Source organism: Ceratotherium simum, chromosome 18, assembly GCF_057802395.1.
Source record: "Ceratotherium simum simum isolate JZ-2026a chromosome 18, ASM5780239v1, whole genome shotgun sequence".
In the NCBI taxonomy this organism is placed as follows: Eukaryota; Metazoa; Chordata; class Mammalia; order Perissodactyla; family Rhinocerotidae; genus Ceratotherium; species Ceratotherium simum.
Genome location: NC_141917.1, coordinates 56,394,903 through 56,409,148, shown reverse-complemented (window position 1 = coordinate 56,409,148; position 14,246 = coordinate 56,394,903). Strand labels below are relative to the sequence as shown.

Genomic DNA, 14,246 nt, shown 5'->3' with positions numbered 1-14,246 from the left:
CCAGAAGTTGAGAGAGGCCTGAAACAGATCCTCCCTCAGAGCCTCCAGGAGGAGCCAACCTACTTGCACCTTGATTTTGGACTTCCACCTCTTGAACTGTGAGACAGTAAATTGCTGTTGTTTTAAGCCACCCATTCTGTGGTAGTGTGTTCTGGTAGCCCCAGGACACTTATGACAGGGTCGGCTTGCTGCGTAAATGTGCTGAGACTTCAGAAGGGCTCTATGCCCCACAGCGGGGGCTCAGGGACACCTGGGGTGCCATCTGTACACTCGGGGCGGGGAGACTGAGCATAGGATGGCTGATGTCTGCGCTGTGCTTCCCGGTCATCCTTCGTGGCCCTGTTGTCCTCAGCCCTGAGATGCCTCTGATCCCCGGGGTCTGGCACTGCTCGGCCCATTGGTTCAAACCTTAGGGCAAGAAAATTTGAGAGGCACGGATGGGACTGTTGATGTGGAAAGATCCAGGGCTGCAGCAGGCAGGTGGGAGGCGAGGCCAGACACATAGCAGCACTTGCCAGGGGTCCAGCATGGCTATATGCAGTCCTGGCACTGGACACAGCATGACCAGCAGACCGTGAGTTTCGGGTGCCCACTGTCTGTGGGTATGGGATGGGGATGGTGGCCAGGGTCACGAGCAAAGGCATTTCAGACACAGCGAAGATGGTTAGAGAAGCCAAGAGGCAAGTAAATAGGCTCAGTCGGTGGAGCTGCACCGCAGTCGTTTTCTTAGCGTTGGCCCAGTGAGGTCAGAGGGTAGCTGGGTAAGGGATATTCAGGGACTCTGTAGTATCTTTGCTGTTTTTCTGTAAATCTGCAACTTTCACAATGAAAACTTTATTAAAAGCAACAACAACAAAGCCAGAGGCTGGTAGCGACTTGGGGGGCTGTACCTTGGGCAGGGTGTCAGGGAGGCCCCTCTGGGATGGGTGTCGAGGGGGGACTGTCATAGGCTGAGGCCCTAGGGGGCCACAAATGGGGTGCTTTGGGGCCAAGCGGCCAGAGGGAACAAAGAGTGGGGAGAGTGGAGGGCAGGGAGGCCACAGCAAAAGCGTGGTAATGGGGCGGCTGCCCACCCTCAGCTCAGGCCCTCTGAATCTAATGTGGGGTCCACTCTCAGAGTCAGGGAGCCCTTCTCAGACCTGGAGCTGTCTGACCCACAGGCCACAAGCAAGGAGGAGTCCAGGGAGCTGAAGCTCTCCCTTTCCAGCGGGTGGTCTCCAGCATGCAACAGCCTTGTCCAGGCCTCACTTCCCTGCCTGCCCCGCCATGGCCAGTAGCCATGAGGACAGGGCAGGGGGAGGGGAGGCCTCTGAGCCCTGTGTCAGCCCCAAGCCTCCATACGGGCATCGGGAGCTGTGTTGGCATCCTGAAAGGTCCTTGCGTGGCCTCCAGACGGGCCTCTCATCTGGCTTGTGAAAGTCAGCCCCTGAGTATGGGAATGGTGGTGTTCGTTTATTCACTTACTCACGTGTTCGTAGGTTTGTTCCACCAGTGGGTTCTGCTGAGTGACAGGCCCTGGCTTGGATGCTGGGTTCATGGAGCTCTGTTGGCGGGGTCAAGGGGAAGTGCTGTTGAGTGGTCACGGAGTGAGGGCCACTGGGCAGAGAGATGCCTGAGGGACCATGGCTTGGCAGTGGGAAGAGGCATGAGCTTCAGTGACCAGCGGCTTGTCAGACCCTGTCCATGGTGTCACTCTGCTATCCTCCCTCTGAGGCAGCAGGTCCATGGGTGGAGCCTCAGTCTGGCAATTCCTCACCCCTGGACCCTGCTCCTGGGGGTTCCCAGCCAGGCCTGAGAGAGCATTCAGCTCTGGCAAAGTTAGGGGGTCCCCAGGACCACCCTCATGTCTGACACCAACTGCAGAATTGGAGTGTTCCAAAGACCACACTCAGGTCAACAGTCATTAGAAGCTCTCAGAACTTACTGAAAACCATTCTACACACACTTAGAGTTTATTACAGCGAGAGGACACAAATTGCAATCGGCAAAGGGACGGGGTGCGTGGGGTGGCGTCCAGGAGAGTCCAATGCACGGAACTTCTGGTTGTCCCCTCGCCATGGAGTTGTGGGAACAGCACTTCTCCCAGCACCAATGTGTGACAACACGCATGGTGTACTGCCATCCAGGGAGGCTCCTTGAGCCTCAGTGTCCAGAGTTTTTATTGGGGCTCATATGTGCAGACCCAGCTGACTACCCACGTGGCTGACCTCCATCTCCAGCCCCTGCGGAGGGGAGCTGATACCACATGGCCCAAGACCCCCACCCTAAATCACACTGTTGACGCAGACCACCCACTGTGGCCCCAGGCCAGCAAAGACACTCTTAGCAGCAAGGACCTTCTGAGGGCTTCCCCTTCCCGGGAGCTGGGGGCAAAGGCCAGACCTCTGTGGGCCAGGTTAACTCCTTCCTGCGCAGCCCCACTTGCAACCAAGGATGCACACGGGGCCCCCCAAAGGAAGAACAGGGCCCCCACATGCATGCATTCCAGACCCAGAGGCCATGCCCCTGCAGTCTGACAGTTCCATAGCAAAGTGGGCGGGGGGTGGGGGGCCATCGGGGAGAGAGGTTTGGACAGAGGTGGGCCCAGGTGGGCCAGTGTTGCAGCAGCATGCAGGCTGTGAGCGTCCTGTCAGTCCCCGATCCTGTAGCTCATCCTCAGCACTGGGCTCCGTCTGGCCCGGGACCGGGCAGCTTTGTGGAGTGTTTGCCTTTGACGTGGGGGTTCCAGAGCTGGTGGGTCAGCCTGTGATGAAAGTGCATGTGGTGTGAGTACTTCCTGTATCACACGCCAGGTATTTGCATGCACACTCGCCTGGACAGCTCACTTGGGGGAGGGGAAACTGAGGCCCAGAAGAGGGCCATGGCCCTCCAGGGCCACATGGTTCTTGAGAGGCAGACACAGTGCAGGCTCCTGCCACACAGCTCAGACGCAAGGAGGGCATGGGGGGTGGTTTCAGCTTGGAGGTGACCTCTGCCCACCACACTGGGCTTCCCTGTCCCTCTGGCCAGGATCTGGCCTGTTTTATCCCTCATGACTGTGGGGAGGGACACAGTGGGGTGTTCACGGGGAGTGTCTCCAGCCGTCAGAGACAGACCCTGGGCCTGGCCCTGCAGGCGCCTGAGAACCAACCGCAAAGGAGCAAGAAAGGTCAGTCTCCTCGGCTCCACCGCGGCTCGAGGAAACAGCTGTTTACCTAGGTGAGGTGCTCGGCTGGGCGGGTGGCCAGTTCCTGAGCTTCGCTTCCCCCTCCGGTGTCCGAGGCCCCCCAGGAAGCTGGGGCCGGTGTGGGAGAGCAGGGCGGTGCGGGCGGCCAGCTCACGGAGCACTGCCAGGAGCTGTTTGCGAGGGAACATGAACTGGCCTTGTTGTGTATACACCGTCGACCCTAGCAACCGCCCAGCTGGCCCGAGTGGACGCCCACCCTCCCCACGTGCCCAGCCGCTGCCCTCGGTCACGGAGCCTGTCTCCTATGGCAGTGTGACAGGCATTGTGGATCTGCGGCCCCAAGGGCCGTTGGTGGTGCTGACCAGGTCAGGGGCATCTGCCGTTGATCCTGGGCAAGTGGAATTGGCTGCTCGAGGGAGAAGAGGCCGGGTCCCAGCCCCGTTCTGAGGCAGCCGGGGCCGGTAAGGGAGCCCCAGGCTCCTAGTTCTGAGGCCGGCCCACGCGACAAATCCCCATGCAAGTGCCAGGCGGAGGGCTGTGCAGGGTTGCAGCGAGCCAGGATAAAGGCCCTCCACTGGGCCCGGCCCCTGTGAGGCGGCAGGACAGGGAGGGGACTTGGGCAGGTACCCCATAGAGCTCAGACGGGCTCTGGCAGCCCCGCTTGCCCTGTGTGCTGCCGCAGGGACTGCACATCCTGCCCCTGGAAAGCCAGCACTGTGCTTCTGAGACGGCCGCTCTGATTCAGGCCATTGGAAAGACGATTTCTCCTGTGTCTGGGAGTCAATTTGCAGCCTCTGGCCTCTGCCCCAGGAACGTAGACTTTGGCAGTGATAAGAAATGGCTCCCCCGGGGGGGTGAGGGGCCGCCTCCTCAGGCTGCAGGCTCCAGGTACATGGATACTCTCACTCATTCACAAACCGGCCGAGCCCGCCAGCAAGCCTCCCCCAAGTTAATGGAGTTCTGGGGAGGGCTGGCCAGGGCACCTTGGGTTTCTGGTTCTGCCATTTATGGTAGAGAGGCACCTGGCTCCTTTAAGAATCTGAGTGACGAGGTCCCCACCCTCTGTGACTGGTGCCACTGACCCCATCGCTGGGGTTCTTTCGGGGCCCTTGGGGGTGGTACTCTGTGGGGTGTGCTCGAGAGGGCCCCCCGGCCCCACTGCAGCTGCTGGCTTCTGTCTTGCAGCTCCAGCTCCAGAAATCTCAGTACCTGCAGCTGGGCCCGAGCCGTGGCCAGTACTACGGCGGGTCCCTGCCCAACGTGAACCAGATTGGGAGCGGCACCGTGGATCTGCCCTTCCAGGTGAGCCCCCATCCAAACGCACTGCCTCCCACCTGGGGCGCATTGCACTCCAGGCCCTGCCCTGGCCACAGCCCAAGCATGTGTGCATGATGGCCACTGCGGACAGCTAGGGTCACTGCCCTGCCCCCCCGCCTACTCCTCTCCTGCCCCGGTGCTCTCCTGGATCCCCTTGGCCCGGCCCCTGTCAGCAGACCCTGAAGTGAGGCCGTGGTCTGGCCTTGAGCGTTTCGGCAGCCACTACACCTGTTGGCCGGCTGTGCGGCAGCGGGAACCGCTCGGGGCCTCTGGGGCTTGGCTCTGTCCCGCCTCACTAATCCGCAAGCCCAGCAATTCTCAGAAGGAGGCCCCGTGGCCTGACCCCACTTGTCTGCAAACGTTTCTTGGCAGAGACCCACACAGCGTGGCTCCCGCAGGCCACAGGGCCGCTGTGCACATCCTTATCATAAATAATGTGAGATAAGGCCCACCGCCCAGGCGTAGGGCCGGCCTCTTCCCCCAGGCCATGCCCTGGCCCTGGTCTGCAGGTGGAAGCTGGGGTGAGGTGAGCCCACCCCCGGCACGATGTCTGGGCTCTGCCGGGACAGGTCCATTGCTGGGACAGGGCCCTGGAAACAGCCGTGTCTGTCCACGTGCTGACAGGCCAGGCGGAGCTGGGCGGGTCCCTGGGGAGCTCAGTCCCCCAGCTGCCCACCTGAGTCGCTCCCCAGCTCCTACTCCTCCCATGCTGCCCCAGGACACAGCAGGGCACTGCCCAGGGTCCCCCAGGCTGGCTTGGGGTCCTCCCGGCCCCCAAGGGGATGCCTCCTCTGCATTCCCTGGGCCCCAGGGCGAGCCCCTCCTCATCAGAGCAGATGTGTGGGCTGCTGCCCGGACCCCGTCTGCCCAGAGCCTGGCCTCTTGGTCAAGGCCCCCTCGTTTCGCTTCTCTCCCTCCTCCCCATCTCTCCTCTCTGTTTCCTGTGTCTCCTCCTCCCTTGAGGAGAACATCTTTCTGGGCAGCCCCCAGGTTGGCCCTGCCTGGGGTCGGTGTAGAGCCCCCTCGGGCTGAGGGTGCACGGGGGGCTGGGCGAGGCAGGAATGTCTCAAAGTCTCGATTCTTTGCATTTTCAGCCCAGCGGATTTCTGGGGGAGGCCCTGGCAGCGGCTCCTGTCTCTCTGGTAAATGAGCCCCTGGGCTGAGGCCACCCAGCCCCTGAGCCGTGTCCCCAGCGTGGGTGCTGGGTGTTCCTGTGTGGCCACCCCCCTAGCCCCCATGGCCCAGTGGGTGGTGTCCCGTCCACCAAACGGAAACAGATCTGCTCTGCACCCCCATCTGGGGCCGTGCTTGTGGTCGCGTTGAGACCTCCACCTGGGGATCCGAGCATGCACATCAATGCTGCACGGTTCATTCCTGTGACACACACATACATGCGTGTGCGTGGATCCTAGACGTGGCCTGGTGAGCCCGGCTGTGGCCGGGCCCGAGCTTTTCTCTGCCTCTGGCTCTGCTTCAGCCACCTCAGTTTCCCCTCTGGCCTTCCAAGAATCTCTGGGAGGAGATGAACAGCCCCTGCCCTCCGGTGTCCGTGCCCGGATGGCAAGGTCCCCACCCTCCCTCAGTCATGGCTGTCTCCCAGCCCCGCAGCCTTTGGGAGGCAAAGGTGCAGAAAGACCCAAGCTGGAGGGTCCTTACCAGGTCAGAGAGAGACGGGGGTCCCCGGACCAGGAAGAGCAGTCACCCTGATGCTGGCCGGGGTGTTTGGACGGGTGGGGAGGAACAGTGACTCCAGCCAGTGGCAGTCTTCCAGAAGGAAATTGCTTTTTGCCCAGCTGCCCAGAGAAGACATTAGGGCCCAAGGACCAGATGGCCGGGTGGGGGAACTGGCTGTGTCCAGAGCTGGCTAAGGCCGCCTGTCTTGTCCTCTAGTCAGATGGCTAGAGGCCCCACGGTGCCAGGGCAGGCAGAGAGCAGGCTCCTGGGGGCCCTAGGGGCATGGAGCCAGGAGGGAGAGCAGGGCCTGGCCAGGGGCCTCGTGCCAGCCCCAGGTGCTGGAAGGAAGCCCCATCCGGCCAAGCTGTGGGCGAGGGCTCCGGAAGGCGCCTGCGCTTGGCTCCCGGTGGTGCCTCATGCGATGTCTGGATGAGGTCTGGGGAGGGTGCATGGGGGTTGAGTCTCCATCAAGCCCACCCGGGCTGAAGGAGGAGCCTCCAGGGAGCCAGCACTTGGCCAGGTGGGCCCCTCGACATCCTCGGCTGGAAGCCCCAGGGCTGTCTCTTGGCAAGCCCCTCCAGGGATGACGTAGGTGGGGAGAGGAGGCTGGCCAGGCCCGGAGAGAGAAGGCAGAGGCCTATCTGCACCTGGAGAGGCTGGAGGGGCGCTCAGGCCGTCTGCAACCCTGGCACCCCAGCCGACACTGGGCCCCGAGCTTGCGCCGCTCTGCCTGGCCCGTGCATGCCAGCTGTACTGCACGCCTGCCGCCCTGGTGCCCAGGACTCCTGGCTCGCCCCCACCCCTGCAGTGCTCAGAGGCCGGGGGGCTGAGGCTGCAGGAGGAAGCCCGTCCGAGCTGTGGAGTGGTGGCTGAAGGTGTCATGGGAGCGGGGACCCTGAGGTCAGGTCTTCAGGGCAGAGCTGGGGTCAGATCTCAGGCCACAGCTGATAACGGTGTTTTGGGTTTCTCTTTTTTCCCATTCCCTCCACCCCTCCCTCCCCTTCCCGGCCCCCTCCCCTCCCCAGACACCCTTCCAGTCCTCGGGCCTGGACACCAGCCGGACCACCCGGCACCACGGGCTGGTAGACAGAGTGTACCGGGAGCGCAGCCGGCTCGGCTCCCCACACCGCCGGCCCCTGTCAGTAGACAAACATGGACGGCAGATATCCTTCTCCTAAAGGATGTGCATGGGTGAGGGGTCCGGGCCCTATTGGCGACTGCCAAACCCAGAATTTGTCTAGCTGATGGAGCCACCCACTGCTGGCTCTGGCGATGGAATCAAGGCTGCCCCAGCCTTCAGGGCCCCCCGGGAGGACTTCTTGGAGGAGGTGTTGTGGCTCCTTGAAGACCCTTTCGCCAGGCTTGTGGGGTAGGTGGGGGCACAGGAAACAAGGACGCAGAGGTGGCTGCGGGAGCACACAGCCTGAGGTGGGAGTTGGGGAAGGTGAGGCCAGACCACATTGCACTTGGTTGCCCAGCTGGGCAGTGGCCCAGGAAGGCTGTGAGCAGAGCACCCGTGTGTCCAGGCTGAGTTGATGGACAGCATGGAGGGCAGCCCAGCCAAGGTAGTGGGGCCGAGGGGGTCTGAGCCAGACCTAGACAGATCCAAGGGAGACTTGATCTCTGCAGGCTGCAGAATTCACCTCCCCACCTCAGCCAAGCAGAGAGATCCATGGAGTCCCACCCCTACCCCCAACTTGGCCAGCCAGGCCCCTCCCATCGCCAGAGTCTGACCCGCCACTGCTGGGACCCGCCGGCTCTCTTGAACAGAGAAGCCTGTTCTTTCCCCATTCTCATTTCCGTGGCTGGGGGAGCCCAACCAGCTGCGCCCCAGACTGAGCCCTTGGACCCCGGGAGCCGTCCCCTTGGCCCACAGTTAAGAGTCAAGATGGGTTAGCTGAATTAGACTCCCCACTGCCCCGCAGGCCTGGTTTCGCAGCCGAGGCCCCTCTTGGAATGGGTGCACTGCACCCATGTGCTCACAGTGGGTGAGTGCTGAGTGCTAGGTGGACAGGGCCACACCCTGGGGGCTGCTTGCAGCCAGGCAGGAAAGGCCCCCGCCCCACGACCCCAGCCGGCTCCCAGCAGCCTGGCTGTGCAGGCTGGCCGGCCGGGGGTTCCTGGGACTCGGGGCCGGGCCTAAGCTGACAGTGCTGTCCCCTTAACTCATGCTCACGCAGACAGCTGCCCGTACGGCACCGTGTACCTCTCGCCGCCCGCAGACACCAGCTGGAGAAGGTCAGTGACCCAGAAGACCCACAGCCTTCTCATTGAAAACAAAACCAAACTTTCTTTGTGGTCGTGCTCGGAAAACCAATAATACACAGTCGCTTACAAGTGACAAACTAAGAAGCATCCAGAAGTTTCTAGAAACCAGGTTTATCCCTATAACAATGAGGTCACAGCTTTGGGGTCTTCCGGAGTTTTTGTTTGCTTTCTGTGTGTGTGTGTGTGTGTATATTTTTAAACATAGTTGGGATTGTGTTGGATATTCAGTGTTGGAGCTTGCTTTTTTTCATTTAATATTATGTTGTGAGTGGTTTCCCACATTCCTAAGCAGCCATTGAAAGTGCGATTATAAAAGTATTATATATTTATTACTAGAAGATGAGGAAAATACGTAAAGGTATCTGAAAGAAAGAAAAACACACCCCTAATGCCATCATCTAGAAAGGTCTAAAATAACAATAATACAGTTAATGTAAATACCTATAGTAGCATAGGTGGTGGTTGCACACCAACGTGAATGTAATAACGCCACAGAGGTATACACTCAAAAATGGTTAAAATGGTAAATTTTATGTTACATATATTTACCACACACACACCAAATATATACGTAGGTGATTTCAGTAGACAAAGACCAAAAGCAAGCAAGTTGTTTAAGAAAATATATACACACACATGTATATTCATAATATGTGATATAATATTAACAGTTAAATACCTGTCAAGCACATTTCATATATTAGGCCCTGTATCAACCATCATGTACATTAATTGATATAAGATGCACAGAACTTTGTGAAGTAAGAGGTGTTATCCTCCCCATTTTAGACATAAGGAAATTGAGCACAGAAAAGTCAGAACACTTGCTTAGGGATACACAGCTGGTGGGGGAGGCCAGGACCCTGACTGGCTCCTCACTGCTTGGCCAGCCCTTGGGTCAGACTCAGCTGGCCCAGTCCTTTGTAACTGCTCTTTTCTCTTTGAACTGTTCCCTCCATTTCACTCTTAGTGGCTGGGAGGTCCACACTGCGTCCTTGTGGCTCTTGTTGCCATCCCTGAATTGCCAGTTGTGCAGCTGGACCTGCCCTTTGCGTGTCTGCCCAGATCCCCTGGGCAGCTGAGGGGCTGTTGTGGGGACCCTCCCTCCAGGCACCTGCAGCTGGGTCAGATTCGGTCACCCTGTCTCCAGGGCAGAGGGCGGAGCTCCTGGCAGCATTTGGGCTGGTGAGCAAGACCTTCCCTAGCCATTCCCCCATAGGGGCCCCTCAGGAGGCTGCATTCCTTCTGGGGCCTTCTCCGAGCCTCATGTCACTGCCTCCTTTTCCCTCCCGTCACACCTGGTTTGTAACTGAGCATCCTTGAGGGTGGCATTGCCCGTTGGTGTTTGTCATCAGAAGGGGACCAGTGATCACAGTCTCTGGGCTCGTAACCCCAGGCTAGGCCACTGTGGGACTGTTGGGCCCCTCTCCAGATGGTTTCAGGAGAAAGGCACCATCCTTTACTTAATGCTGAGAAGCCCACGGAAGGGCTGGGCTGGGCAAGGGCTGGTTAGGAATGGGGGACGTCTCTGCTGAAGCTTCCTGTTCTCAAAGGCTTTGCAGACAAAAACGACAGTCACTCCTGTGGTTTTTTGAGAACACTGTCTTTAGGGTTTTGCTTATGTGCCACAGCTCACGAAAGTGACTCACTACTGCCACCCTGTCCCACTGGGTAGAGTGGGGCCAGGACTATCCCTTTGTCCCCTTTGGGGCCCAGGCTCACTCTCTCTCCTCTTCACCAGGACCAATTCTGACTCTGCCCTGCACCAGAGCACAATGACGCCCACCCAGCCAGAGCCCTTTACAGGCGGGTCCCAGGATGCACACCAGAAAAGAGGTATTGGCAGGGCACGTGGGCGTCTTTCCTCGGGTCAGACAAGTCCAGCAGGTGGCCCGTGTGTTCCCAGAGGAGGTTGCAAGCTCCTGGGTGGACAGACCTGCAGAGAAAGACTCAGTGGGTGCTGTGGGACAAGGGGAGGGGCTCAGGGAAACTTTCAGTGATGGCGCTACTTGCGTTGGTGGCTAGTGGCACCCCGCATTTGCAAAACACCCCCGGGGCAGCAGCAGTGGTGGCCTAGCCCACACAACTGCGAGCAGACAGGGCAGGAGCCCCCAGCCCCCAGTAGCAGCACTGCTGACACCAGCTCCACCATCAGTGGGGCTGCATACAAGTCCCCAGGCCCCCATCAGTGACAGCAACACCATGAACCCAGCACCCGTGGCAGTTGTGCAACCAGCACCCCCAGACAGCTGGGGAACAGCAGCACCCAAGCCTACGGAGAGCCAGTGGAGGAACATGAGATCCAGCTGACCAGAACCAAAGTAACCAAAACCACACCCAAGTAAGAGAAGGTGGTTACTACCACAAATGCACCAGCAGAGGATCAGCTCATCAAACACCATGAAGAACTACAGTAACACTGCAGAGCAGAAGGAAAATGACAACTTTCCAGAAACCAAACCTGAGGTCACAGAAGACTACAGTCTGACAGAGAATTCAGAGTAGTTGTCATTAAGAAACTCAGTGAGTTACAACAAAACTCAGTTCGGTGAGCTCAGGAATAAAATTAGTGAACAGAAGGAATACTTCACCAAAGAGATTGAAGCTCTAAAAAAAAACCAAACTGAAATTCTGGAGATGAAGAACACAATTAATGAGGTAAAAAATAATGTAGAAAGCGTAAAAAATAGAGTAGACCTTATGGAGGAGAGAATCACTGACCTCGAAGATATAAACCTGGAAATGATGCAAGTGGAGGAGGAGAGAGAACTAAGATTTAAAAAAAAAAAAAAAAAAAAAAAGATTCTCCGAGAAATATCCGACTCAATTAGGAAAAGTAACATAAGGATTATAGGTCTTTCAGAGGAAGAAGAGAGGGAGAGAGGAGCAGAGAGCTTGCATAAAGAAAGAATAGCTGAGAACTTCCCAAACCTGGGGAAGGAACTGGCCTTACAAGTACATGAAGCCAATAGAACTCCTAATAACATCAATGCAAAATGACCTTCTTCAAGGCATATCATAGTAAAACTGGCAAAAGTCAAGAAACAAGGGCAGCAAGACAGAAGAAAATAACCTACAAAGGAACCCCCATCAGGCTTTCAGCAGATTTCTCAGCAGAAACCTTACAGGCTAGGAGAGATTGGAATGATATATTCAAAATACCGAATGACAAAAACTATCAGCCAAGAATACTCTATCCAGCGAAATTATCCTTCAGAGATGGCGCTACTTGAGTTGGGTTTTGAGGAGTGCATAGGAGTTTTCTAGGCAGAGAAAACAGCCCCTGCAAACTCACATTGGCTTCTCTTCATGGATTCAGGGCACGGCCATGCAGTCTGGGAGCCTTGCAGATTCTTTCATATGTCAGGGGCAGCAAGCCCAAGCAAAAGGGGCATTTATCAGCTCATGGCCAACAGTCCAGGGCTAGATGTTCAGCTTCAGTTACCGCTTGATCCAGGGCTTCACACTGGACTGCTTCCTGGCTCTACTGCTCAGAACCCTCCTGGCCCACAGCCCCTGGACCCGTCCTGGCTATGTTGGGTAGGAAAGAGGCTGGCTGTTCCCTAAATCTTACCCAGAGCCTCCCCTCCAACTGGGCCATGCGTACATCCCTGCAGCTGGGGCACATCTGTGCCCAGGCCCCTGGTCTTTCCTTGGAGCCAGGCGTGGAGACAGAGTCCACAGGACCTTTCAGTAGGGTATATGCCATCTTAAAAACTGGGGCAGTGTCACCCCGAGAGAAGAGTACAGTGTTATGAGGCCAGCCTCAGAAAACCCCACACGGACCTGATTTGCCCTGAGACACTGAAACCAGAGGATTAGTCATATACACTGACCCAGATGCTTACTGCTCTTTTGATAGCATTTCACTCTGTGAGTATCTAAACATACCAGGGAGATTCTGCTGATAGAAGAAGGATTGTCAACCAGAACTTCACCCCTTGGGGCGCAGGGGCTGTCCGCACACAGTATTCCTGGGATCCCAGCTCATTGGGCAGCAAAGGCGAGATTGCAGAAGAAAATGTTTCCCTAATGAAAACAAGGATTCCAGACACCCAGGAGTGACAAGAACGGACACAGCGCCTGTCACTTTCCTCCTGTCTCTGATGCTGGGGACAGTTCTGAGGGTGCTGTCTCCCTGGCGGGTCCCCATAGGTGGGCGGGCAGGCATCACCATCCCTGGGACACTCTGTGACTGTGGAAGGGAGCTGCCCTCAGGAGCCCTGGCAGCTCACAGTCCAGTTGTTGAGGGAGGAGAGGAGACATGTCACCTGTCCCTGTTTCTCTAGGAGGGGCCCATGTGGTGACAGGGTTAGGGGTTAGCCTGGCTGCCCTCCCACCCCTCCACCCAGGTATCAAGGAGGAGGAATTGACCCAGTTAGCTATGCTTGTTATGGCTGTATTGCAAGGGGAAAACTGAACCTCCAGCAGGCGTGAAGAAATTGGGTCACATAAAATGTTTAATCTCACCTTAACTGAAAAGTCCAAGTAAAGGGGCCTTCAGGTACAGCTGGTTCCAGGGCCTCGAAGGATGCCTGTCCAGTCCCTCAGACCTTCCCTCCTCTCCTCCCCTCCTCTTGGGCTGGCTGGCATTGTGACTAACTCGTGGGGCTGCAGCTGCCATGGGTACATCAGCCCAGCCTCTGCCGATGTGGGGCCTGGGCCCCTGTGCTTGGTGCTGATAGCCCAAGATGGGGAGGCAGGAGGCGACAGGGCAGGTGGGGCATGTGGGGCAAGGCAGTCACTTACAGGAGGCAGAGAGAGGTTCTCAGCTATTTAAAGTTTGTGTTTGTTTTTGTTTTTTTAATGAAATCCTTTTTTGTACTTTAGTTGTATCCCCAGAAGTTTCTGTGGGGCAGTTTCAGTCTCATCGTGGTTGTGATGTCAGGGAAGCACCTTCCTGGTGCCACCACAGGGCTGCCCCGAGATTCCTCTCTTGACTCTTGTTCTCCCCCTGCAGTCTTACTGTTAACAGTCCCAGGCATGGAGGAGACCACATCGGAGACAGACAAGACCCTTTCCAAGCAGGCGTGGGATACCAAGAAGGTAAGGGCCCGGGGCTTTCGAAAACAGCTTTCCTTCCTGTTGCTTTTAAGCACAGCCCTGGTGAAGATGGCGAGGCAGCACGTGGGGGCCTGTGCCTTCCCTGGAGTGTGATCCTCACTTGGAGTCGGCCAGGCGTGTAGGCAAGCCTGTCACGTTGGCGGAAACCAGAGAACTCCAGCCTGTGCTCGCCTCGGCAGCACAGACACTGCAGCTGGACCAGTATAAGGATCAGCACGGCCCTGCACAGGATGACACGCAAATTCACGACACATTCCATGTTCTTGTGTCTGGGGATGGGCGTTAAGTCGACCTACCGTGGTGATCATTTCACAGTGTATACAAGTATCAAATCATTATATTGTACACCTGAAACTAAGGTTATATGTCAATTATACCTCAATTTAAAAAAAAAGAAGTTGAAGCCAGGGAGGTTAGGTGATCTGCCCAAGGCTGTGTGGATGCTCGGGGTTTAGAACCTAGACCTCCTAATTCCTAGCCTGTGATCTCCCTACTAACCCACAGCATTGGGTAGTTATCAGTGTTTATAAATGTTTACAGTCGTCCTTAAACATAGACTTCCATTCATTTGCACAATAACCACAGCTTTTGTTAGAGAGCAAAGCCTACTCGAAGTCCCAATTGGATTGAGATTTCTGTATTATTTCCAGGTCTAGAAACAAATTTCTCAAGTTCAGTCTATAAAAACGTCTAGTGATCAGATAGAATTTGTGCCATGAATACAGATTTCAAAGAATTTGAGTAGAACAAGATACAC

General features: G+C 56.9%; 1 protein-coding gene across 8 annotated transcripts in view; it reads left to right on the top strand.

The window, feature by feature from the left end:
- The window catches only part of CRTC1 (CREB regulated transcription coactivator 1), a 71,732-nt gene that overhangs the window by 38,497 nt on the left and 18,989 nt on the right, over positions 1 to 14,246 (top strand). For 6 of the 8 annotated variants that reach the window (XM_014781714.2, XM_087443477.1, XM_087443473.1 and 3 more), the window contains exons 2-7: positions 4,352 to 4,468; positions 5,578 to 5,625; positions 7,183 to 7,320; positions 8,334 to 8,395; positions 10,167 to 10,261; positions 13,386 to 13,471. In XM_014781714.2, coding sequence (XP_014637200.1) covers positions 4,352 to 4,468; positions 5,578 to 5,625; positions 7,183 to 7,320; positions 8,334 to 8,395; positions 10,167 to 10,261; positions 13,386 to 13,471 — 546 coding nt within the window. The remainder of the gene's footprint in view (positions 1 to 4,351; positions 4,469 to 5,577; positions 5,626 to 7,182; positions 7,321 to 8,333; positions 8,396 to 10,166; positions 10,262 to 13,385; positions 13,472 to 14,246) is intronic. The other 2 variants (XM_004422939.3, XM_087443474.1) reach the window with 1 other exon arrangement.